Genomic DNA, 25,588 nt, shown 5'->3' on the forward strand with positions numbered 1-25,588 from the left:
CTTTTTTTATCCAGCCAGTTCTTCAGTCGAGTTTAAAAAGGCTTGGAAGAACATGTGATTTTTAAAATATCCTGGAGGATTTTTCCAGGCCTGGGCGACTCACGGGTCAATGCACAGCTATTTCTGTATGTGTGTAGAGTGGGAGGTGCTCTGCCGGTTCACGGAGGGCAGGTCCTGGCTCTCTGGATGGGGGGTTGGATGCAGGACTTTCCTCTTCCCTCCTTGTGCCTCAGCTGGACTTCACTGCAGAACCGCAGGCCCATTTTCCTCACCCCTTTGTGTTTGCGTGCCTGCACCGGATGCAAGGTGTTTATTCTGAGCTGGTCCCTTTAAATTGTGGGAGCCCTGACTCTGGGTCAGAGGTGTAGGTATGAACCTAGTAGGTGTCTGAGGAGTCGCTCTGGGGGAGTGTAGACTATACAGAGTAGGGGTAGCTTTGGAATACACCATCCATACATGAGAAACAAACACCTCCTAATAGCAAAAGGAACCCTCAGGTCAAATGGAGAGCTGAGGAGTGTGGACCGGTGGTGCTGAAGGATCGAGTGCCCCGCCCAGCCCTGCAACTCATCCTTTGATTTTCTGGGCCAGGCTTTCCCCCAGGGGCACAATCCCTTTCAAGCTAGGTGGCTGGGTGGATGTTTTCTGTTTGCCCCTCAGATCCACTCTTCACCCTTCTGTGCCCTGCCCTGAGCTCTGGAAGCTGACCGTAGGGACTGTGTGAATGGGCTCCTGGCTTCCTGCCCCCTATTGTGCTCTTTACCCAGTGGGGAGAACCGACAGGAGATGAGAGGGGTGGGTGGAGGGCGCTGGGGATGGGGGGGGGGTGCGAGGCCCAAGTATTGATTCTCCTGGCTCCTCCCTGAGGCATCACCAGGTCTGGGCCCCTGGTCGGCAGTGCTCTCCACAGGGCACTTCGTCTAAGGTTCCAGTAGCCTCTCCTCCCTCACCCCTGTGGTCCTGGCGTGTAAATGTGGCACTGTTACTGGTCCCAGAACGCTGCGCTGTGGTTCCCCTACCTCCTGCTCGCCCCTCTATAAATGGTCCCTTTATTAAACTCTCCTCAGATTACCCAGTTTGAGAGTGCCATCTGTTTCCTGCCAGAACCCTGGCGGATATGGTTCCTAAGATCTTTTCCAGCTCAGAAAAAAGATGCCTGCAAGCAAGGGGGAGCTGGCCCTTTGGGGTTCCCATTTTTCATTGGTGCCTCCCTGCCTGGTTCACCAGGATCATGGGAGGGAGGGACTGGTAGAAATGTGATCCCCAGAGCACAGAGTCACTAGGACAAGGATCACCAGGGCCTTGGCAGACACAGACTGTCAGAGCCCCGATTTCCAAAGACTGGGCAGGTGTGCTGTCCCCCTGTGGTGGAGGGGCGAGGGTAAGGGGTGATCACACCAATGGAGGCTGGACTGTCACTCCCATCCCTCTCTGCCCTGTGACTTTGAGCAGGTCACCTCACCCTCGGAGCCTTGACTTCTTCCCTCCTAATCCAGAGCTGATTGCCCCATCCCTGGCCCACACACGAATGTTATGAGGTGCAGAGGAAGGAGTCTGTGCAGACTAAAGAGAGTTGCCGTCAGAAACAGCTTTTATTGTGATGGGGTCACAGGCAGGGCACAGAGCTCCGTGGGGACATTCCCCCTGCTCCTGTCCCAGCTAAACCTGCTTCCTTTCATGCTTTCCTGCTGTATGCACTCATAGAGACATACGTGGCTCCCAGAGTGTCAGTTTCAGGATCAAAGCTTGACCTCAGAGATACCAGGTTACAGGATCATGCCATCAAAGCGCTGCGGCAGCCTCCGGCCATCTCTGGAATTCAGATCCAGACCTCGAGGGTCTTAGGCAGCCACCTGTGGCCCTTCTCAAAGAAGCCACTTCAAACTAGGTCTAAGAGAGGATAAGAGGAATTAAGAGTATACTTTTTAAATTTATCTATTATTTTCTCTTTTTTTTTTTTTTGGCTGCATTGGGTCTTTGTTGCTGTGCACGGGCTTTCGCTAGTTGCGGTGAGCGGGGGCTACTCTTTGTTGCGGTGCGCAGGCTTCTCATTGCTGTGGCTTCTCTTGTTGCGGAGCATGGGCTATAGGCACACGGGCTTCAGTAGCTGAGGCTCGTGGGCTCTTAAGAGCACAGGCTCAGTAGTTCTGGCGCATGGGCTTAGTTGCTCCGCAGCATGTGGGATCTTCCCGGACCAGGGCTCGAACCCGTGTCCCCTGCATCAGCAGGCGGAGTCGTAACCACTGTGCTACCAGGGAAGCCCCCTATTTATTTATTCTTTTTTTTCTTTTTCTTGCGGTACGCGGGCCTCTCACTGCTGCGGCCTCTCCCGTTGCGGAGCACAGGCTCCGGACGCGCAGGCCCAGTGGCCATGGCTCACGGGCCCAGCCGCTCCGCGGCATGCGGCAGCCTCTCGGACCGTGGCTCGAGCCCGTGTCCCCTGCATCGGCAGGCGGACTCCCAACCACTGCGCCACCAGGGAAGCCCTATTTATCTATTCTTAATGATTAAAGTTACCACCGAGAGTTCTTGACATACAAGAAAAATACACCCTTGAAAACTACAAATGTCAAGTGCAGTTTTCTCTTTAAAAAAGTAATAAAGGCAGGACTTCCCTGGCAGTCCAGTGGTTAAGACTCAGCGCTTCCACTGTAGGGGGTGCAGGTGCCTGGTCAGGGAGCGAAGATCTGGCATGCCGTGAGGTGCAGCCAAAAAATTTTTAAAAAAAGAAAAGTAATAAAGGCACTTAAAGAACTTCCATCCTACTCACGTGGCACTGTGAATATTGTGCCATACCATGTGCAGACCAGTGGGGGAGCGGAGGAAGGAGAAAAGGGGTGAAGGAGCGATGGGCTGGGAGAGGGCATAGCACTAAATGCCCTGGTGGAGACACACCTCACTGTGTTGCTTACACAGCAGTTGGGAATTGTGCACACGGCAATGTGAGAGATCTTAAGAACATAGTGCTCAGTGGAAAATTAAAATGAGATACACAAACCAATATTTCCATAAGTTAAAAATAGGCACACAGGAAAACCCATAGCACATCTTGTGAGCAAACATAAAGATGCACCTCAAGCACATTCGACAGTTTGCCTGTGGGGTGAGGGAGATAGAATCGGGCTACAGGGAGAAAAGCACACACACAGAGAAATCCAGAGCTTTCACCTGGACCACGTTAATCTTGTGCCCAGAACTACTGCATGTGATGCAGGGAACCCTCTGCTCCTGAGGTGCAAGACAGACGAAAACGCAGACAGTCCTCAGTTGTTTTTTCTGTTCTTTTAAGTTTTAAAAGAAACTTTAAAAAGCTTTTACAGTTCAGTTTGCATGGTCTTCCCCCATAGCCCTCAGTGTAGCCTCTAAACCACAACTAGTTACTGGATCAGAAGTAACCTTTGTAGGGTCAGAACGCAAACACAGCACAGACGCTGCCCACAAACCACATGAAAGAAGGGATGCTGTGAGCCACCCTTCATGCTCCCTTCTGGAAACTCACCCCCTGGCAATGCCTGCCAAGCGGGCTAGTGTCTATCACAGCAGACAAGAGTACCACCCTACCTGTGGTTCTCTTTTGTTTAAAAAGTGCCTCATGGAAAGTGGACGATGGGGCAAATGCATGTGAACCTATCAGAAGAGACTGAATACAATATTTTGAACTGTATGCCCACTTTTCTCTTTTTGGTATGTTTCCTTTTGCCATGTCATGGGCAAGTTTTTTGCCAAAGTGATAATCACGTGTCTACATAATCACATGTTACATAAATTACATTATTTTTCATCCTTATTCCAGTTATTCTGTCCTCAATATTACGTTTGATAGTATTTTTCCATTTTGCTACATAGACTCTGTTACATCATTTTTAATGACTGAGTAATGTTTTATTAACTAAATATCACAACACTTATCAGAATGACATTTAAGCTGCTTTCCACGTATCCTCCACTTGTAAGTAATGCAGAAAGAAGGTATCCATGCTGCATAAAACTTCTTCATATTTTAAATGAATCCCTTAGGATAGACTCAGGACATGGAATTACTGGGTGAAGGAGTGAACAAAAGCATCTATGACTCTTGGTACAAATTACTAAATTGCTTTCCAAAATGATAGTAGTAATTTACACTTCCAATAGCATGTTCTTGTACCAGCATTATGTTTTATAAGTTCTTAATTGCCAATTTAATAGCTTAAATACACTGATTACATTTTATTTGATTGTGAGGTTGAAATTTTTCCAAGTTTGTATTTCTGTTTATATATTACTATTGGGGGGTGATCTTTTTTTTTAGTTTTTTAAAAATTTTATTGGAGTATAGTTGGTTTACAATGTTGTGTTAGTTTCAGGTGTACAGCAAAGTGATTCAGTTATACACATACACGTATTCATTCTTTTTCAGATTCTTTACTCATATAAGTTATTACAGAATATTCTTTACCCATATAGGAAATTACAGAATTCTTTTTTTTTTTTTTGCGGTACGTGGGCCTCTCTCTGCCGTGGCCTCTCCCGCTGCGGAGCACAGGCTCCGGACGCACAGGCTCCGGACGCGCAGGCTCAGCAGCCATGGCCCACGGGCCAAGCCGCTCCGTGGCATGTGGTATCCTCCCGGACCGGGGCACGAACCCACGTCCCCTGCATCAGCAGGCGGACTCCCAACCACTGCGCCTCCAGGGAAGCCCCAGAATTCTTTACCCATATAGGTTATTACAGAGTTCCCTGTGCTATACAGTAGGTCCTTGTTGATTATTTTATATATAGTAGTGTGTGGTTTGGGGGTGATCTTGGGCTGTTCTTTTTAATTTGTATGTAGCCTTTACCCAATATTTAATCTTTATCACAATTTTGCAACTGTTTTGTTTGCCCTTTAAAATTTTTGAAGTTTTACATAGAAAAAAAATTTTTAAAGAAACTGATACTGATTCACTGGTGTTTTTATTTATTTTGTTGGCTAAATAAAAATCAGGATACCCTGTTGGTTAAAACTGAGGAAGAATTTTTATAGCATGGCAGGATGAAAAAATGCATCCAGTTGAGGCCTTGGAAGGTAGACAAAGCCAGGTTCCAATCCCTGCCTGTGATGTCCTGGCTGAGCAAACCAGTCAGGCTGTCTGAGCCTCACTGCCTTCATTTATGCCAGGAAATTACCATGCCCACTTTCCAGGTGTGGACCAAGGTCATGAACAAACACTGGCACAGTGGGAGCCCAGGAAACATGGGTCCCCTTCCACCCCTTGCCCTCTAGAACTGAGCAGATTAGGAGGACCACACTGAAGCTCTCGCCCAACACTGCCCACGGCCGTGCTTTTCTCGCCAGTTGCTGGGAACAGTAGAGTTGTTGTTCTGGCGTATCTGCTAACCACCTTCTTGTTTTTCCTGGTGTGGTGGTGTTCCTTCAGTCAGCAGCGGGAGGGAAAGAACTAGGCCGGGATGGGTAACCTCAGTTCTCGAACTCCTCTTGTAGCGAAAGAGTCTGGCCCTTTCCAGCAGGGTTTCTGTGATGGTGATTGTGGGGCTGTGTGATCTTGAGCAGGCCTGAGGTGCTACGTACGTCTCATGTGTGGGGAGGTAAGAAGGGGATGACAAGTTACCGTAGTTGGGAATTTGGGACCCTGGTGCCCATGAATTAAACACTAATGGATTTTAAATGTAAGCTGATTAAACTTTAAACTTTTGTTGCCCACAAAGTGAAGTATCACCCACTCCCAGTCTCTTCACATTCTGGGAAGAACGGTTAAGACATGAACACGGGAGCCAGACTGCCTGGATTCAGATCCCGTCTCCACCACTTACTAGCTCTGTATGTGACAGTTGGCAAGTGACTTAACCTCTCTGTGCTGCAGCTTCCTCATCCAGAAAATGGGAGGATAATAATAACTACATCATAGGGTTGTTGCAAGGATTGAATGAGGTAGTGTGAGTTAAGTATTAACAGAATTCTACACCACACGGTAACCTTACAGTAGTTAGCACAGGGTCCTGAGATTTTCTTTGCTAAACTCCGTTTGAATCTATGATTCTGAGAGACTAGCCTGCATACTTTTTGTCAAAGATCTGGAAACTCAATTTAAAGGTAATTTTGTGAGATTTCTCAGTTCATTAGAAGTAGATGGTGTTTATGAAGAATATGCATCTATAGAAGACATATTCCTAAAAGAGTAGTTGTAAATTATTATAAATATTTTATTCTTATTGGCTTTGATTTTTTAAAATTCAGGGCTGTATTCCTATGGAAAAAGTTTGCTTCCTGCTGAAGTAGATGTCCCTTTGTCTCAGGGAAACACACAGAGGCTGAATTTCTCTGTTTCACAGGGTGGGGGCCAGGGGCTGATGGGAGAGGTGTGAGCTCACTGCTTGTGAATGCGGGCCCTGATGTCTGGGGGAGGTGAGATGGTGGGTTACAGCCCTTCTCAAGCTCCTGTGCTTCCAAGGTCAAGCCTCCTGCCATGTGTGCTAAGTCTAGGCCTCTGCCCTGCTTTATGGCTGTAAATAGGGGTTTGTTGGATGACGTTGTTGTCCGGTATCTCTCAAGGTGCTAGGACGATGCAGAGCTTACAGTGAGCATGTCGGTAATTTAAATCACTTAATACTCTTGCTTCTTTCAAAACAGTTTATCATAGAAGACTGACTTGGTTAATTGCTGTACTTAGGAAATCAAACAAAGGGTGAGCCCCAGAGGGGGTTACAGCAGCTGCCACCTTTGCTTTTCTACATCTGCTTTGTTGAGATGACTGAATGTTAAGTCAGAGTGTAGTCCTCTTTGGGTTTGAGAAATTGGGATGATCACAGCTTTTGGTAGCAATTTGCAGGGCATCGGGAACTTCAGCCCTGAGACAACGCAGAGTGATGAGTTCCCTCTTGTCACTCAGCAAGATCCGGGAGGGAGGACCCAGGAGGGAAGTATTGCTGTGTGGCTGGAACACAGAGGCTGAGGGGTGGAGGAATGATGAGCTGTTCTTTACCCAGAGGTGCAGGTGAGCTCTTTCTCATTTCACTGAACACCCAACCAGAATAACCTTTCACAAGTAACAGGGATTTCACTGGAGAAAAATGTTTTTTAAAAACATTTTAGTGGATTTCCAAGATAGGTTTCAGATTCTTTTCCTGGGAGAGAGAAGAGGCGGGGTAGCAGCAGGCATCAGGAAGCTGTCCAAACACCTGGGTGGCAGGTGGAACCGTCTCTACAGAGAGAGGGAGGAACAAGAGTCTGATAAGCTTACAAATCAAAAACTGCCATTATGGGCTTCCCTGGTGGCGCAGTGGTTGAGAGTCCACCTGCCGATGCAGGGGACACGGGTTCGTGCCCCGGTCTGGGAAGATCCCACATGCCGCGGAGCGGCTGGGCCCGTGAGCCATGGCCGCTGAGCCTGCGCGTCCGGAGCCTGTGCTCTGCAACGGGAGAGGCCACAACAGTGAGAGGCCCGCGTACCACAAAAAAAAAAAAAAAAAAAATCTGCCATTAGGAAAACCCCTTCAGTTAATTATAGGTTAGCCTATTCATCTGTGACTTTCAAAGCTCCTTGATTTATGGTATCTTGGGTGGCCGGGTCCAGAGGTGCTCTGACTTTCCCAGCTGGAAAGGAAGGACCGAGAGAGCTGCAGCCCCTTCTGGCGTCAGCCTTGTCCGTTCCTCCCTTCCAGGCAGATGTTTTCAGGCCAGAGTGTAAGTTCTGGAATAAGTCTTTGTAGTACCCAGCTTGTTGGTTTTGAAATATTTCCTTTATAGGCAGTTTTGTATTGTCTCTGGGTAAGGTAGACCCTCATTAAATCAAGTAGGCGTTAGCCAGGCTGCAGGTTCCCCAGGTACAAGTTGACCACACGAGGCAGAGGGGCCCTCAGAATCTCAGGATGGGAAGAAAGGGAAACATGTTAACTGAGGCTGGGTCTGTGTGTGTGTGTGTGTGTGTGTGTGTGTGTGTGTGTGTGTGCTGGGGACATGGTAGCAAGCCAAGTCTTCGGTAGTAATGGGAGGCAGAAATTATTAGTAATCTAGTTATCATTTCAGAGGGAGTTTGACACTATAAGCAAGAGTTTGTGAGAGTCCAGGAAATTCATAACTTCCCCATACCACACATATTTATTGAGCATTAACCATACTTTAGACACCGTGGTAAATCCTCACATGTCTAGTTTATTATTTCTGTCATCCTGTCTTCATCACCACCACAGCCGCAACACCCAGCCCCAGTATATTTTCAACTTTCATTTATGAAATGCTTACTGTGCGCTAGACACTCTCCTAAGTGCTTTACAATCATTAGTCAATGTAATCCTCACCATAACTGTCCTGTCACAGATAAGGATAACTGAGGCTCAAAGAGCTTAAATAGTTTGATTAGAAACTTTGATACGTGTATAAATGAAAAGCAGTATTTTAAAACCAAGGTCTACCCATTCATCTGCTACCTTGTATGCCTCCTAAACGAGCAAACACTGCAAGACTCAGCAGGCTATACTCTTTTATATTCAACTGACCAGAATATTTTGGAATAAAATCTGTAGGTGGCAGGACACAGGGCATAAGGCACTGCTTTTCCCTTTTTCCTGGAAAGCAGAGGGGGAGTGGTTTCATAGCAGATTGTCTTGCTTTCAGGTGGAAGTAAGACCTGGGGACACCCTGCTAACTGGAAATGCATATTAATCTGTTTATTTCAAATCAGAATTTTATGACCTAGTCCAAATTGTAGATGTTATAGATGAAGAAACTGAGATCCAGAGGAGGGGAGAGCCTTGCCCAGGATTACTCGAGAGTAGGGCTGTTGTTCCAGGAATCTGGCAACATTGGTCTCTCCACGTGTGAACATATATGTGCCTGAGACTGTTTCTGGGCTTTCTATTCTGTTACATTGGTCTGTTTGTCTATTCTTTTGCCAGAATTACATTTTCTTACTTACTGTTGCTCAATAATAAGTTTCAGTAACTAGTGGAGCAAGTCTGTTATTGGCCTTTTGCATTTCCATATAAATCTTAGAATCAGGTGATCTGTTTCCGGTTTTCACAAAATGAACAAACAAGAACTGCTATGGTTTTCATTGAGACTGCATGGAATCTGTAGACCAGTTTGGGGAGAATTGACATCTTTACAATACTGAATCTTCAAAACCATGAACATGGTATGTCCCTCCATCTTTTATGAACTTTAAAAATTTCTTGAAATCACATTTTAAAATTTTCTACATACAAGTCTTGCATATCTTTCTGTTTATTTCTAGATATTTTGTATTTGGATGTTAGTGTAAATTATAACTTTGAATTTTTTTTCCTTTTCTAAGTGTTTATTTTTAGTGTTATGAAATACGAGAGATATTTTCAGACCAACCTTGTTATCTCCCAACTAATTGTTGATGGTAGAAATTTATCTGAAGATTCTTTTGGATTATCTATGCACACAGTCAAAATATCTGTGAATGGAATGTTTTCCCTCTTTCTTTACCTTTTCTTTTCCCGTATCATGTTGAGTAGAGGTGATGATTCAGGCCTCTTTGCCTGGCCCTTGATCTCAGCAGGAAGCTTTCAGCATTTCACCATCAAGTATGATGAGAGTGCTATAGTTATTTATAAATACCACTTATCAGATTCAGGAAGTCTCTATCTTGTCCTAGTTTGCAAGGAGTTTTATCATAAATAGATGTTGAATTTCATAAGATTATTTTTCTGAATCTACTGATATGATTTTCCCCTTTATACTGTTAATGTGATGAATTGCACTCCTGTGTTATTAAGCCCATTTGTTTGTGATGTACTGTATTATCATTTTTTTATACATTGCTGGATTCATTTTGCTAATATTTTATTCAGGATTTTTACATCTATGCTCATGACAAGGATTGCCTGTAGTTTTACTCTTTTGTAATGTCTTTGCCAGATGTTTATGTCATGGTTTGATTAGTCTCATAAAATGAATCGAGACGTGCCGTCTTTTTTGTTCTCTAGAAGGATGTGTGTGGGATTGATATTATTTCTTTGTTAAGGGTTTGCTTAAGATTGGTGTATTTGTTCGTTAAACATTTGAATATTTTCTTTCAGTACTTTGACAGTATTCCAGAGTCTTTTGGCTTTCAGTATTTTCATTAAGAAATCTAAAGTCCATCTTATTGCTCCTCCTTTGATGCCGATCTGTCTTTTTCCCCTCTGTCTGCTTTTAAGATTTTCATTTTGTCTTTGGTGCAGAGCGATTTACTATAATATGCCTAGGTATAGTTTTCTTTTTATTTATCTTGCGTGGGGCTCATTTAAGAACTTGGATCTGTGCTTGATGTCTTTCTTCAGTTTTGAAAATTCTTGGCTGTTATTTCTTTGGCCCAATTCTCTCTCTTCTCTCCTGTGACTCTGATTACATACCTGTTAATCCTTCTTTTTTTTTTTTTTTTTGCTGTACGCGGGCCTCTCACCGTTGTGGCCCCTCCCATCGTGGAGCGCAGGCTCAGCGGCCATGGCTCACGGGCCCAGCCGTTCCGCGTCATGTGGGATCCTCCTGGACCGGGACACGAACCTGCATCCCCTGCATCGGCAGGCGGACTCTCAACCACTGTGCCACCAGGGGAAGCCCTGTTAATCCTTCTTGTTACATCCCTGTGTATCTCTAATGCTCTCATCTTTCTTTTCTATCCTTTTGTCTCTCTGAGTTTCAAACTAGATATTTTCTTCTGCCCTATCATTTAGTTCACTAATTTTCTTTTCAAGCTGTGTTTAAGCTGCTGTTAAACTCACCTATTGAATTCTTAATTTTAGTTATTTTATTTTTAAGTTCCAGAATTTCTATGTGTTCTTTTTGTTTTGTTTCTAATTCTCAGAGAAACTTTTCAATTTCATCTTTCAACTCTTTGACCGTATTAAGTGTCTTTTTTTTTAATTCTGCATCTGATAACACCTTTATTTTTAGCCCTTCTGAGTTTGTTTCTATTGCCTGTTTTTTAACTTGGAATCCATTCACATTGTCTTATATCTTCATATACCTGGTTAGTTTTGATTGCACGCCAGACATCAAAGATGAAAATTTACAGAAATAACTGGAGGCCTTGGAGGATGTTCTCTTCCTTTAGGGAGAATTACTCTTTCCTCTGCCAGGCCCCTGGAGCACCTGCTGTCTGTTGTCACTGTAAGCCAGTTCCAGAGACTGAGAGAGCTCTGCCTCTGTGAGGACTAGTCTGGCTTTTGTTCATCTTTACTCATAGGGTGTAGCACTTTGGGGATGGGACTCCAATTTTTGTTTCTCTGGTTTCACAAGCTGTCCAGAGTGATGCTCAGCTTTTCAGCCTCTTAACTAATTCTTCCAAAAGTGGCAGGCATTCTTAGAGGAAGAGCAGCCCCAAATGCCGGGCTCACCTCTCCAGATTTCTCTCTTCTCCTAAGTCTTGGCTCCGTTCTTCACTGCCTGCTAATTCTCCATAACCTCAAGCAGAACTTTTAAAATATTTTTCCAGCTTTTCTCGTTCTCAGCAGGAGGATTAGTCCAAATTACCTAGTTTAACATTACGTCAGTGGTTTTTAAATGTGGTGCTTTTATTCACATGGTGTTTGTTGTGGATTAAATTGTGTCCCGCCAAAAGATATGTTGCAGTCCTAACCCCCAGTTCCTCAGAATGTGACCTTATTTGGAAATAGGGTCGTTGCAAATGTAACTAGTTAAGGTGAGGTCACACTGGAGTAGAGTGGGCCCTTAATGCAGTGTGACTTGTGTCCTTATAAGAAAAGGAGAAGAAACCCAGAGACGGAGACACACAGGAAGAAAATGGCCGTGTGATGGATAGAAGCAGAGACTGGGGTGATGCGTCTACAAGCCAAGGAGCGCCAGGGCTTGCCAGCAAACCCCAGAAGCCAGAAGAGGCAAAGGATCCCCTGCAGATTTCAGAGGGCACATGTCCACGCCAGCACCTTGAATTCAGACTCCTAGCCTCCAAACCTGTGAGACAATACATTTCTTTTGTGTTAAGCCACCCAGCCGGTAGTACTTTCATATGACAGCCCTAAAAAATTAATATAGTGCCTTATAGTGTACAGAGTACTTTCCCATTAAACTACTTTGTTCTGCACAACTATTCTGACAGGAAGGCGGGAGGACAGGTGATGTTAAATGAGGTCAGAGTTAGAGAAACTGAGGCCCAGAGAGGAGGCATCCACATTCTGGGTACCACAAGTCACAGGCGAAGTCTGGATGTACCTGGGCATCCTGCTTCTTTCTATCCCACTGAGATACCATAATTCTTCTCCAACCTCATTACATCTTTCTAGGGTCCTGGGTATGGCGAGGTTCCCAGTGACCCTGTGCCGACGCCCACTGCCTTGTGTGAAAAGGACAGAACGTTTATTTGACTGGGTAGCATACACATTCATTTGTCTGTTCATTCATTTGTTCAGCAGGCACTTACCAAGTTATCACCTGGTCCTATTTCTTATATATATGTATATATATATTTATAAATTTTATTTATTTATTTATTTATGGCTGCGTTGGGTCTTCGTTGTTGTGCGTGGGCTTTCTGTAATTGCAGGGAGCAGGGCCTACCCTTTGTTGCGATGCATGGGCTTCTCACTGCGGTGGCTTCTCTTGTTGCGGAGCACGGGCTCTAGGCGCACGGGCTTCAGTAGTTGTGGCACATGGGCTCAGTAGTTGTGGCGCACAGGCTTAGTTGCTCTGAGGCATGTGGGATCTTCCCAGACCGGGGCTTGAACCCTTATCCCCTGCATTGCAGGCGGATTCTTAACCACTGCGCCATCGGGGAAGCCCACCTGGTCCTATTTCTGGGTGAGGGCAGGGGCACAGTACAGGGAAGGACAAATTCGAGAGGGACAGAACGAGTGCTCAGTCTCTATCACGAGGAGCTCACAACCCAATAGCAGAGAAGTTTCACCCTTAAACTGTTGCAGCTTTTTAGGTAGAACTTAGCAGAGTGTGAATAATCTTACTCATGTAAAGTGAGCTTTCCACTCTGCTTTATATACAAATGAAATGTCAGAAAGCATTTGTGTAGCCTGTTTAATATTGAGGGCGCATCTTTTGCTTTAAAGTGTTAGACACTCTCATTGTAATTATTTAGAAAATTATCTGCTGATAAATTGTCCTAAATTATATCCCAATATAGCTGAATAAATTTAGACCTTATTAGGTTGATGTCATCCAGTTGAAAATGTAGCCCAACAGCAAACGCCAGACCACAGTGTACTAGATATAGTATTACTATTAAATGTTTCTGTTTGGTACACAGTGTAACTCCATCATCAAATTTTTATTTAGAACTTTGAAAGGAGGGTAGAGGAAGCATCAGGCAGTTCCTGTCCTCAGCCAGAGACAAACTGTAAGCGATGAAACCTTCATTCTTTCATTCGTTGTTCAACCTTAGTTTGAGTGTCCAGGCAGTGGGGATATGGTGTTGAATAAGACATGAAAAAGCCAAGTATAAAACTGAGTGCTGTTGTGTTTGACAGCAGAAATTTGAGAAAAGAGCTGGATGAGCCAAGAGCCCAAAGGCATAGTAGGAGTTAGAGCAGAGGAGTGTGGGTTGGAGACTTCAGGGAAGAATTGCAGAAAGTTTCTTGGAACTGGGCCTTTTTAGTGAGAAAGAGGAGCGGCTAGAGGAAGGCCTGGGAGGCGTCCCAAGTGAGGGGAGATGGGAGCAGATGCAAAGGCAGGGCCAGGGGAGCACCGGAAGCTCCAGAAGGGACATATGCTCAGTAAACTCACTTACATGCACACTTGCTTCATTGAATAAGAGAACAGTCCCCAGGACCTGGAGATCTGGTACAGCCTCTCTCTCCGCTAACCAACTCTGACTTTGTGCAGGTCGCTCCATTCCCCTGTGCCCTAATTAGGGAACTCAAAAGTCCACCAGGCATGAGGATGTTCCTCAAAGTCTAATTTGTCAGAGCCCCTTCCATCCCTACCCACCCCGCCCCCGCCGCTTGCCTCATCAGGCCAAGGCCTTTGCCAGCTTTGGAAAGCCCTGTCTGCTCAGGCTGCCTGGGTCCTTGTGGCCCCACGCCCTGTGCTTGGTCTTCTCTTAGCTCCCTGCCCCTGCTCCCAGGTTGGCTCACTATCTTCAGGGACACATGTGGAATATTCCAAGCCTTCTGGCCTTTAACGTATATTTCTTGGAGCCCTCCAGCATATAAATGTGGTCCACCTCCCCCTAGGAATGTCATCTGGGCTCACATTTCTAGAAGACTCTACCTTCATTGTCCTTCCAGTCACATTCTGTTTTCATATCAATGAAACATATCAAGTTCCCCCATCACACGTTCTCTTGATTTAATATGATCACAGCCCAGCTAGGCCAAAACTTAAATTGCCTTATGGTGACACTAAGGGATTGTGTTCTGTAATTGTGGTCCAGTTGTTTTTCGTTTGTCTTTTTGCATCTCATAGATAGAATCTTAAATAAAGGACAGTGCCTGGAGCTTAGAAACAATTTGATTCATTCCCCCAACAAACATTAAGGGCTATATGTGATCTGGGCCCTCTGCTGTTAGCTGGTCAGAATCATGAAGAAAACGCTGTTCCCTGCCCCCAAGGAGCTCCCAATCTAGAAGGGGAAATGGCCCTAAAGAATGATGAGAGTGGTCACAAAGCACCGAGCTGATCTCCCTGTGCCATGCGGCTGCTTCCCACTAGCTATCTATTTTACGTTTGGTAGTGTATATATATATATACACGGGGTGGGATAGGGAGGGTGGGAGGGAGGGAGACGCAAGAGGGAAGAGATATGGGAACATATGTATATGTATAACTGACTCACTTTGTTATAAAGCAGAAACTAACACACCATTGTAAAGCAATTATACTCCAATAAAGATGTTAAAAAAAAAAAAGAATAATGAGAGTGGAACAGTAAAGGACATCATGGAAGTAGCAAGAACACCTTTTATTGTAATAGGATTTGTGTCAATGGAAGTGTTTATTATTTAAAAGATTATGTGTAGGGCTTCCCTGGTGGCGCAGTGGTTGAGAGTCTGCCTGCCGATACAGGGGACGTGGGTTTGTGCCCCCGGTCCGGGAAGATCCCACATGCCGCGGAGCGGCTGAGCCCATGAGCTGTGGCCACTGAGCCTGCACGTCCAGAGCCTGTGCTCCACAACGGGAGAGGCCACAACAGTGAGAGGCCCGCGTACCGCAAAAAAAAAAAAAAAAAGAGTCCTGTACCACAATGTTTATTGCAGCTCTATTTACAATAGCCAGGACATGGAAGCAGCCTAAGTGTCCACCAACAGATGAATGGATAAAGAAGATGTGGCACATATATACAATGGAATATTACTCAGCCATAAAAAGAAACGAAATTGAGTTATTTGTAGTGAGGTGGATGGACCTAGAGTCTGTCATACAGAGTGAAGTAAGTCAGAAAGAGAAAAATACCGTATGCTAACACATATATATGGAATCTAAAAAAAAAAAAAAAGGTTCTGAAGAACATAGAGGCAGGACAGGAATAAAGACACAGATGTAGAGAATGGACTTGAGGACACAGGGAGGGGGAAGGGTGAGCTGGGACGAAGTGAGAGAGTGGCATGGACATATATACACTACCCAATGTAAAATAGATAGCTAGTGGGAAGCAGCCGCATAGCACAGGGAGATCAGCTTGTGCTTTGTGACCACCCAGAGGGATGGGATAGGGAGGGTGGGGGGAAGATGCAAGAGGGAGGAGATATGGGGATGTATGTATATGTATAGCTGATTCACTTTGTTATAAAGCAGAAACTAACACACCATTGTAAACGCAATTATACTCCAATAAAGATGTTAAAAAAAAAGTCTACGGGTTCCCTTTGCCGTAGATGGTAACGTTCATGGGTCCAGGGATGGGTATGTGGCTCTCTTTGGGGAGGAGCATTATTCAGCCCTCCCTAGGGCAGAGGGATTTAGCTAAAGCGTGAGGAACAATTTCTGGATCAAAGACGGGAATTCATGATCTCTGCTTGAGGTCTTTGAAGAGGTGCCACAGGACCCTGTCTTGGGGGCTGGACCGGCCTGGCTGCCAGAGCTGAACTCCCCAGACCTTCCTTCCAGCAGACGGAATGTTCCCTGGCATGCACCAGGTCTTGGTGAGGCTGAGTGCCGTGGGGGCAGCTCTCTCCAGAGGTGACTTGTCTGGTGCTGGAAGCCAGGACGTGAGCTGCTGGAGCTGCGCAAGGAGGAAGCAGCCTTCCCCCCTTTTAATTGGCAGCTTGGGCTGTTCTGTAGCTTTGGTCCCCCTCAGAGCAGCTGTGTTTCCCAGGCTGTGGAGCATCTGCCCTGAGGGGTAACATCAGAGGTGGGGGCCGGAGAGGCCCTGGCAGGAGGTGTGGGCGTCCCTGGCCCTTCCTCGCTTGGTCCCTGGGTGGTGAAGGGCCAGGCACTGGTGGCATTCTCGGTTTAGAAACATCCTCCTCAAGAGTGAGATTTTCAAAATAGTGACCTTTTGTGGGGGAAGAACAGCATCTGGTTTAAGATCCCACATCCTCTTCAACCCCAGTATTGCAGGGCTTTCAGTAACGTCAGGGTCTCTACTGTGGGTGTGTTGCCCTTACTGTGTGGAATGGAGCAGATGTTTGGGTTTGATTAGCTTGCTTGGGTTGAAGAGGACCTAGTCAAGCACTGGTTCTGGTCTCTTCCCGACCCTCCTGCCCTCTGCACTTCCTCAGCCGTGTGGGCCTGGGTCCAGCCTATCCCGAGCCCTCTCTTCTCCCCGTGGGTTTGAATCAGTGCCCCGTGGACCTCTGTGAGCCCAGGAGCCAGAGCCCTCCCACTGGGAGGAAGAAAAAGAGGGATTTGAGAGAGGAGGGCTGAGAACCATCCTCCCTACCATTGCCTGGTACAGTTGTCCCAGTACTTCCTTATCTGTTGTGCCATCTCCTCAAAGCATCTTCTGGATGTGGCCTGCCCAGGACCACCTTTTTTTCCAGATAACAGGGTTTAATTTCTGATTGGCTAAATGACTTGCCCAAGAGAAAGGCTCTGAAGACTGGCTGCTGTCTGGGATTATTTCCACGGCTCCCATGCAAGGGGTGGCACCTCGCCTATGCTGGGCTGACTGTCACAGCGGGGGGGGCCCTTCGGACTGTCTCCTCCACAGTCAGGACAGAGGGTGTGAGAGACCAGAGCCTGCTTTGCAGACGTGTTTGACCTGTGTCATGCTCAATACCCCCAAGTTCAGAGATACTGCTGTAGGTAGTTAGATGTGTACCTTTCTCCTCCCACTGGTTTGGGAGTTTCCCAAGGACAGAAACATTTTATTATTTGACTATTTTTAATCTCACAGTGTCTAATCAATACGTGACACATAGTTGGTGTGAGAAAGCCATTGCAACCATCACCACCACCATCACCACCACACACAGATACACATACACAGAGTATGTGTGTATTTTGTGCTGAGGTAGACTTATATGACTTTCTGAGGCCTCACTCTATGGTAAGGGGATGTACCCGTGTAAGCAAATGGTCATTACAAATTCGGGTCATCGCAGGACATCCTGTTTCTTCCCTCTCTGCCCTCTTGTCATGGGCCTTGCCTCCACGGAGTTCAGATGTGCTGAGGACTTTTTCCCAGGTTGTGGAATATGTAGACCTCTGCCTGGGGGAGCAGAGGTAGCCGGCAACCCATGGAGAAGGGCCTGAGGGCAGCCACATCTAGCAGCCCCTAGAAGTTACTCTCTGAGTTTGATTCTTTTTTTTTTTTTAATAAATTTATTTTATTTATTTTTAGCTGCGTTGGGTCTTCGTTGCTGCATGCGGGTTTTCTCTAGTTGCGGCGAGCAGGGGCTACTCTTTGTTGCGGTGCACGGGCCTCTCACTGAGGTGGCTTCTCTTGTTGCGGAGCGTGGGCTGTAGGTGCGTGGGCTTCAGTAGTTGTGGCACGCCGGCTTAGTTTTTCCGCGGCATGTGGGATCTTCCTGGACCAGGGCTCGAACCTGTGTACCCTGCATTGGCAGGCGGATTCTTAACCACTGCACCACCAGGGAAGCCCTCTGAGTTTGATTCTTAAATGCCATCCTCAAACTGAAGGCCCGCACTGCTGTGCAGCATGAAGGCCAGGGTCTGTCCCCAAGCTGAGCCCAAGTGGTCTGGGAAGCAGCACCCTGAGGCCCCAGCGGTGCAATTATACTGCACCGGTGACCAGTCAGCGGTGACCAGTCAGATTCCCAAGGTGAAAATGGATCTCAGGGCAAGAATTGGGCTGGAGCTCAAATGGCTCCAGCCCTTGGGGCAATTCTCCCTCCTCCATCCAGAGTGGGAGGATCAGGGTATTACTTTATTAAAGGAGCTAGCAGGCTTCCTTAAATTCGGTGCCAGGTAAATCTTTACTAAATACATTGCTCCTACTTTTCCTTGCAAATGTGGCCATGTTGAGTTATGGGTTAAATCAGCCCTTTTGGGCTAGCATGAGCACCTTATCTCTTTAGTATTTATGGGAAATAGCTTGCCAGCTTCCAAACAAGTGATTGGCGAGTGAGGCTTGTGACCAGGACCTGCTCACCAGCTGGGGCCTTGCCACCTCCTGGCCTGAAGCACTGAAGTGTGTGTGTGTTTCTGTGTCAGGGCCATCTTCAAGGCTGGAGCCCAGCCCAGGCTCAGAGCCCACTGGCCTGGCAGGACTATTCCAGCATGTGGGTGTTTGACAAGCCAGGGCAATGTGACCCTCGTGGACAGCAAAGGGTGAGTTCACTGGGCATCCTTGGCTTCCCTGTGTGACCTTATCTCATCTAACATTGCAACAACCCAGTGTGAGCCAGGTCGGGCCACCGAGGGGCTGCATTTCAGAAAAGATGACGCTGACAGAGTGGGTGAGGAGAGACCTGTCATCATCAGACTGTTACGGAGGTCTCAGGGAGGGGGTGATAGCGTGGGCCAGGATGACGACTCACCAGATGAAAGATGAAAGAGCCTGCGCCTGGTAGCTGACTGACTGCAGGGGTTGCAGGAGGCAAAGCTGAGCTGGGTGTCCACCTCTCTGGTGTTCTTGTAGTGACATCGAAGCAGTCAGTTGGAGGAAGGAGCCCTGAGCTCTTCTTTTGGGGAACCCTGAAGTTGATGTGCAGACTCCCGGGGAGACTGCCAGCCCATCGGATAGTTCAAGTGTGTTCTTAAAATACCCAGTCTTGGCAGAGTGGAACTCTGTGTAGGAAGAATCACATGGTACTTCTTATTTCATGTGCAGTCCCCAAAATGTGGTGTTTATTTTGAAGTGTGTGGTTTATGCATTTTTATCTAGAGAGGTTTCTTGGGATCATTTGTTGCTATTTTTCCATTTGTAAAGGTTTTATACCCTAGAAAATTCCTGGTTAAGGAACAAATAACTAAAAATACTTCTTACAAAGTCACGCTCTTATGGGAATTCAAATTATAAAGGTAAAAACTCTAGGCTGTCAGCGTCGACATTAGAATGTGCATATTTCCATCCAAATTATTAAACTGTTGGCCGGTGGATACTAACAAGGCTTCTAAGTATTCCTTCATTTTCTCAATTTTTTTTTTTAATGAAACAACACTTACAAACCAATTCAAACTCCAAACAGTATTAAACCACTCATCTGAGGCTGTCAGAAAACTATGATAGTAGGAAGGAGACAACACAAACGTGATTTGATGGGATTTTCAAAATTAACGTGAAAACATCTGTCCATATCTGTGAGAAATGATGACTGTTTTAATCAGAGTGTTGCAAGCATAAACTCTTTCCTTTCACTCTTCTCTTGTTAAAACAAACCGAAACAGGGAAGAGTTTCTGTGTTTGAAAATGGGGGACGAGAACAAGCCTCTTGCCATGTAGTCCAGGGTGAGATTTCCTTTGTCTTACAATCCTTGAGGTGAGAATTCCGAGTTCATTTTGATTCATACTGAAGCTGTTTCCCTTATTTGGCCTAAAGAGAGAGAAGGAGCATTGTGTGTCCTGTTTATATGATGAAAATAAATTTCGCCAGTTACTCTCTTGTCCCTTTTGGTTGCTGTCCCATGATTGGAAGGCTTGTTTATGCATGTGAAAAAGGAATTCAAAAGGGTTATGAAGTCCAGAGCTGATATTTGAGAGGCTGAAAAACAGTGAGGAAAGACCCAATGCCAGCAGCTTTTCCTTGTTCTCGGAGACCCCTGGTACCGTGATTGCCGGCTTTTCCAACAAGGCTTTCGCGAGGGCACCTTGAGCAGCTTAGCCTGGTGGGCAGCATGTCAAATGTCCCGAGGCTCTCGCTGATCTTCCTGCCTCCACAACTGCAAAATAACGACAAAAGTAAATACTTGGGGCCAGGTTTACTTTGCTCAGACAAGTTCCAGTCTGGTTTCTAAAATTAGGAATTCTGTGGGATGCACGTGGTTTGGGCACCCTGCCAGAGGACTTGGTCTCAGGGATGTACAGTGCCCTTGTTTGTTGTTGCGTGCTTGGAAATGTGCATCTAAACCCTGTCTCATGTCTGTCCGTCTGTGCAGACCCACTGCCCGTGGCGGGAAGGCTTCTACCCAGCTCATGTGAGTAGGCACATCCCACCGCCACCAGCATGACCCCGCTTACATTGAAGCTCTGACCCCGCTGTCTGTCCTCCATACACCGCCAGCCAAGCCTCCCAAGAGGTCAGCTCTCATCCTGTCTCTGTCCCTCCTCAGAGCATTCTCTCAACCCACCCCCACTGCCTTCAGGGTAAGGCCCTCCCCACTCTGGTCTCACCTCTGCCCCCAGCCAAACTGGCCTCCTTGTTGCCCCTCAGACACCCCGGCTGCTTGTTGCTTTTGTAACTTTCTATTTCTCCCATATAAACGTCCCTCCACCTGCCCTCTGTCCATCCTTCCGGGCTCAGCTGTAGTCCCACCTCCCCAGGGAGACTGCCCTGCCCAAGGGAAGCCTTGGCCAACCACTGTGAACGTTTGCCGGCATCATCCAGCGTTGTTTCTTTCCCTCAACGCCCGGTGCAAAGGAGGCACTCGAGAAACATTCCTGTTTAGCCTTGGTTTTTAGTGTCCCCTCCTGGAACCTGTCCTTGCCCTGTAAAAGGCTGCCCTCCCAGCGCTGGCTCCCGGGCTTGTCTTTCTCCTCCACCCGGACTCGTGGAGCTCCCTCTAGAATGAAGCAAGGGCTGCTGTCACCCTAAGCCTCTAGGTGGGGCCATGGTGGCGGGGAGCGGGGGGCGGCCTGCATTCCCAGGGTCTTCTTTCTTGGGTCGAATGGGAATAAGCAGGGCCGGCTTCATGGGCATGCAGCCTGCATCCCAAAGAGGACCCACACTTGGTTTACTGCTCTGCTGTTACTGTCTTAATTTTCTTACTTTTTGAACAAGGGGCCCTGCATTTGCATTTTGCACTGGGTCCTGCAAAGTAGGTATCTGGTCCTGGGAACAGGGCAGGTATTAACAGACAGGTCGGGGTGGAGACATGTCAGTCCAGGGGGAATGCTGGCTGAGTTCTGTGTGGAGGCCAGTGGAGGATGGGAGGAGACAGGAGGAGAAACATCAGCTCTTTCCTTGCAGGGGTGGCAGTTCTCCGAAGGCAGGAGTGTTCCTCAGGGGTAGTGACTCCACAGGACCTGACTTTGGCCCTAAATAGCCTTATTGAGGTCCTGTCGTAAGCCTGCCATTTTTATAGTGCTGTTCCAACAACTTTCCCATCTCAATCAGAGGAAAAGCCAAGTCCTTCCAGTGGCCTGCAGGCCCCCTGACCTAGCCCTTCATCACTGACCTTCTCCCCTACCACTGTCCCCTCAGTTATTCTGTTGCAGCCACACCGGCCCCCTGGCTGTTCTTGAACATGTCAAGGATGCCCCTACGTCAGTCAGGGCGTTTGCACCTGCTGTGCTGTGTGCCCAGAAGGCTCACCCTCACCTCCTTCAGGCCTTTGCTCAATCACTTAATCAGTATAGTCTTCCCCAAATACCCTATTTAAAATAACACACACACACACAGCACTCTTTAACCTTTTTCCTGCTTTACTTTGACCTACAATATATATCACCATCTGACCTACTGTTTTACATGTTTTTATTGTCTGTTTCTTCCCCCCCGGAACATAAGCTCAACGAGGGCAGGGATTTTTTTTTTTTTCAATTTTATTTATTTATTTATTTATATTTTTGGCTGTGTTGGGTCTTCGTTTCTGTGCGAGGGCTTTCTCTAGTTGCGGCGAGCGGAGGCCACTCTTCATTGCGGTGCGCGGGTCTCTCACTGTCGTGGCCTCTCTTGTTGCAGAGCACAGGCTCCAGACATGCAGGCTCAGTAGTTGTGGCTCACGGGCCCAGTTGCTCCGTGGCATGTGGAATCTTCCCAGACCAGGGCTCGAACCCGTGTCCCCTTCATTGGCAGGCAGATTCTCAACCACTGCGCCACCAGGGAAGCCTGAGGGCAGGGATTTTTGTAAGCTTTGTTCACTGCTCTATTCCTAGAACACTACCTGACACATAGCAGGCACTAAATAAACATGTGCTGGATGAATTCCCTGCCCTTTGGGGGCTGAGAGTCCTTCTACTTAAGCCCAGAAGGAGGATCAGCAGTAGCTGGGGAGAGGTCCATGAGGCCACGGGAAGTCACAGAGAGACGGCAGGCTGGCAGACAAAAGGAAATTAAAAGGTACCACACAAATAAGTGGAGATAAAACTAGAAAAGCCGAAACGAGCGGAGCAGCAGGAGATAGGAAGAGACGCTCATTGAAGCCACACCAGCGAACTGAGAGAAACAGCCGTGGTGGGTAAGGTCATAGGTTTCCAGCCCACACAAGAAACACTATTATTTTTTTCATTCCTGACCCACCGTGGATCCCATATCCATCTATCAGATAAACTATTAGGGAATTAATTTCTGTTCTCATTTGTTAATAGAGGCATAGATGGATCCCTCCAACACTGAAAATAAGAAACAGCCACTGACTGTCACGAGCCACGTGGGTCTGCGTCCTCCCAGCAGCAGCAGAACTGAGTCCGTGCAGCCGTGTTGCTGCCTGGGCTCCCAGAGACCCTCACTCATAATTTACATCCCAGGGCCCTCACTTAGGAACCACCCACTTCAGGGCCCTCTGAGAGCCCTCCAACTCAGAATCAGGTCGTCCCGGGAGATCTCTCAGTGCTGTCCCTGGGCAGGTGAAGGTCCAGGTGCATCAGTGGGACCGACGTAGGAATGTCAGTCCCTGTCATCAGGTACACTGGTCTGACTGATAAGTGTGGGAGGGACCTCTGATCAAGGTAACCCTCTTGGCAGAATAACCAGACACCCAGGTCTTGCCTCATAGAGAACAGAGACTCTGGGGACAAATGACGTCTATACAGAGTTGATCATTAGCAAAACTGAGGAGGGAATCGAAGACTGAATGACTGGCAGACTTGAGCTTTTTTGTTTTTAGGTTTTGGCCTTAGGAAATGTCTGTGCTGTGAGGAGGATTAGTGAGGACTCCTGAAGCATTATTTGAGGTGATTATCTCTTTTTGCAGTTGTGAACCAGTATTTGGTGTGACTGGATAGAGACCAAATGTAGAAATGGTTACATTTTAATCGTAGAACCAACCTAGAGGTAGAACATTCTGGGTGAACTGGCTTGCTGCTTTAGGAATTCTTCTGGAAGGAGTTTGACCCAATAATAGCAGTTTTTAGTGGAATTTTATCAGTGAACTGTGGCCCTAGTCCAAAAGAAGAAGCAAATGCATTCATTACCTAGAAGATACTTGCATTGTTAGGCGACGGTGGTGATGAGCCAGGAGTGAAGGAGCCCCACCACAGCACTCGCATCACCCACAGCCCAGGGGGAGCGAGAGAGATGGCCCGTGGTGTGCCAGTTGTAATGACGATGGGCAGAAAGGTATAGGCTTTGCAGTCTGACAACCTGAGTACAAATTCCGCTTCTACTACTTGGTATGTAACTGTGCACTCTTGGGCCAAGTCTAGGTGCCTCGCTTCTAGGCCACCAAAATGAGGATGGTGATACCTACGTGAGGAGGAGATTGTATCAGATCGAGCATGTGAGGCACTTGCCCAGTACAGGAGGCATTCCTTCCATCAGCAGGAGCTGTGGCTTCCTCCCGAAACCACTCTTTTTTTTTTTTTTTTTTAATGTTGTTAAAAAAAAAAACCCACATAGCATGAAATCTACCCCTTAATGAATTTTTAAGGGTACAGTACAGTATTGTTAACTGTATGATCATTGCTGTGCATCAGATCTCTAGAACTTTTTTGTCTTACATGATGTTCTCAAGGTACATCCATGTGTAGCACATGACAGTATTTCCTTCTTCTTTAATGGAATGGTATTCCATTACACACACACACACACACACACACACACACACACACACACACACACACTCTATAGTTTCTTTATCCATTCATCCATTAAAGGACATTTGAGTTACTTCTAGTCTATTGTGAATAATGCTGCAGTGAACATAGGAGTGCAAATATCTCTTTGAGATCCTGTTTTCAATTCATTTGGATGAATACCCAGAAGTGGGATTGCTGTATCATATGCTAGTGGTATTTTTAATATTAAGTGTATGGAATTTTTAATTTTTTGAGGAACCTCCATATTGTTTTCCACAGCAGCTACCCCATTTTACATTCCCATCAACAGTGCACAAGTGTTCCAATTTCTCCACATCCTCACCAACACTTGTTATTTTGTTTTTTGTTTCTTGGGTATTTTTGGAGCATTCTTAAAATTTTTATTTATTTATTTTGGGCTGCATTTGGTCTTTGTTGCTGCGCTTGTGCTTTCTCTAGTTGCAGCAAGCAGGGCTATTCTTTGTTGCGGTGCGCGGGCTTCTCATTGCCGTGGCTTCTCTTGTTGTGGAGCATGGGCTCTAGGCGCTCGGGCTTCAGTAGTGGTGGTGCGTGGGCTCAGGAGTTGTGACTCGTGGATTTAGTTGCTCCACGGCATGTGGGGTCTTCCAGGACAAGGGCTCAAACGCATGTCCCCTGCATTGGCAGGTGGATTCTTAACCACTGCGCCACCAGGGAAGCCCTGTTTTGTTTTGTTTTGTTTTGATGATAGTCATCCTTGCAGGTGTGGGGTGATACCTCATTGTAGTTTTAATTTGCATTTCCCTGATGATTAGTGTTATTGAACATCTGTTCATATACTTGCTGGCCATCGTGTGTCTTCTTTAAGAGAAACGTCAATTCAAGTCCATTGGCAATTTAAAAAATCTGATTACTTGGGGTTTTTTGCTGTTGGGTTGAAGGAGTGCCTTATATATTTTGGATATTAACCTCTTACCAAATATATGGTTTGCAGATATTTTCTCCCCTTCTGTAGGTTGCCTTTTCACTCTGTTGATTGTTTCCTTTGCTGTGCAGAAGCTTTTGAGTTTAATGTTGTCTGTTTTTGCTTTCGTTGCCTGTGCTTTGGGTATCATATCCAAAAAATCACTGCCAAGAGCGATGTTATAAAGCTTTCCCCTGTGTTTTATTCTAGGAGTTTTATAATTTTAGCCCTTAAGTCTTTAATCCATTTTGAGTTGATTTTTGTCTATGGTGTAATATAACAGTCCAGTTGTATTGTTTTGCATGTGGATATCTAGTTTTAAGAAACACCATTTGTTGAAGAGATTATACTTGCCCCATTGTGTAGTCTTGGCTCCCATTTTGAAGATCATTTGACTATGTACGCTTGGGTTTATTTCTGGGCTGTCTGTTTTTTTCAGTTGGTCTAT

General features: G+C 46.4%; 1 protein-coding gene across 4 annotated transcripts in view; it reads left to right on the forward strand.

The window, feature by feature from the left end:
* Positions 1 to 25,588, forward strand: part of CTDSPL (CTD small phosphatase like) — a 125,547-nt gene that overhangs the window by 48,867 nt on the left and 51,092 nt on the right. For 2 of the 4 annotated variants that reach the window (XM_067753812.1, XM_067753813.1), the window contains exon 1: positions 20,305 to 20,437. The exons of the other annotated variants lie outside the window; for them this stretch is intronic. In XM_067753812.1, the coding sequence (XP_067609913.1) occupies positions 20,320 to 20,437 (118 nt within the window). In that variant the 5' untranslated portion in view covers positions 20,305 to 20,319. Of the gene's footprint in view, positions 1 to 20,304; positions 20,438 to 25,588 lie in introns of those variants that run through there. 4 annotated transcript variants of the gene reach the window in all.

This window comes from Pseudorca crassidens, chromosome 10 (assembly GCF_039906515.1).
Source record: "Pseudorca crassidens isolate mPseCra1 chromosome 10, mPseCra1.hap1, whole genome shotgun sequence".
Taxonomy (NCBI): Eukaryota; Metazoa; Chordata; class Mammalia; order Artiodactyla; family Delphinidae; genus Pseudorca; species Pseudorca crassidens.